Here is a 1391-nt window from a genome sequence, read left to right as displayed (position 1 = left end):
GTTCGATATCGCCCCGAATTAGTACATGATCGAAGGCGTTCGATGGAAGTTGTTAGCGACTTACGGTGCAGAATGATGAGGAGTTCGGGCTCCTACTTGTTCCTATTTGTTATGATGGTCCACAGTTCATTAGGTCGTAGTTATACTAAGCCCATACATCGGTTATCGGATAATCATCGGAAAACGCAACTCCCGCAGATTGTAGCGAGACACACGTAACACATGTAATCGATGATGATGTCACATCAACAGTGCTGATTCAGCACAGCAGTCCAGTATATCGCAGGGCGCGCGGACAAGCGTTGTACCGCTCGAAGTTCCACGCGTTTGGTGCGACCGGTGGAGTGTCAGGAGATACCAGGGGTAGCATATCGCTCGGATTCCACAGGTCTATTCACCCATATTCACATGACACACTATCCAGCGAACGTTGCACTTGATATCGATCAAAAGAGAGCTCTCGAGTACATTGAGGACAGTATCAGGAACCCCGCAGGCAATCGCAGCTTCTTCATAACCGGGCATCCGGGAACGGGAAAGACGTTGGCCACGAAGAAGTTAGTCGACAACCTCACCCGCGACCATGACACCGTATCTCTCACGTGGAACGCATTGAGTGCACGTGCTCTTAATGGTGATACGGTGATGGCATTTTTTGGACTTGGTTATGATACTTCTGGAATAGTCGGGGACAATGCCTATATGCGATGTAGGAGAAGCCTGACGAAAAGAATGACCAGTAGCATTCCAACTGAGAACAGGAGGCTGCTCTTACAAGAAAAGGTGGTTATCGTCCTCGACGAGATCAGCTGCCTCCACGATACTGTCTTTGAAAGCATGTCCGATGCGATCACTCAGATTCGGACGGGAAAGGTAGACTCGTCATTTCTATTCGGAAATCTACCAGTAATTATGGCTGGTGATGTATGCCAATTGGGGATGGTAGAGTTGTGCGACAAATCCGCCGAATACCCAGCTTGGGCCTACCCCACGCAGGCTTGCTGGAAATCGAGAACCTGGACGAGAATGAATCCTCAAATAATCTACTTCACCCGATTTCATCGAGGCTCAGATGACAGCTATTCAACTCTACTCTCGGAGATCCGACAAAAGCAGCAGCATAAGCCAGGAGTACCACGCTTCAGCGAGGGCTCCTTACGAACATTGGAAGCGATACGAGACAGGGACGGCGGGGAGCGAGCACCACCGTAAGTCACAAGGGGGCCTGAAGGAAGCTTGAATTAAGCTAGGTATAATAAATGATGAAATGTTTCATGTGAAGAATATATATTCATTCACATATATAGAATAGATATATTCTACATATATATATTCTTCCTAATATATAAATACAGGATGTACCGGGAAAAATACGACATTTCGTTCTCCAT

General features: G+C 47.2%; 1 protein-coding gene across 1 annotated transcript; it reads left to right on the top strand.

Annotated features, from left to right (window-relative positions):
• Positions 1-408: 408 nt before the first annotated feature.
• On the top strand, positions 409-642 carry Pmar_PMAR002682 (hypothetical protein; the record flags this gene model as incomplete). Its single annotated transcript, XM_002783666.1, has 1 exon — positions 409-642. A coding segment is annotated over one exon (234 nt), but the record flags the coding sequence as incomplete, so codon positions are not given.
• Between the last annotated feature and the right edge of the window lie 749 nt (positions 643-1391).

This window comes from Perkinsus marinus, assembly GCF_000006405.1.
Source record: "Perkinsus marinus ATCC 50983 genomic scaffold scf_1104296936674, whole genome shotgun sequence".
Lineage (NCBI taxonomy): Eukaryota > Perkinsozoa > Perkinsida > Perkinsidae > Perkinsus > Perkinsus marinus.
Note: the sequence above shows the minus strand (reverse complement) of the source record. Positions and strands in the feature narration are given on the sequence as shown.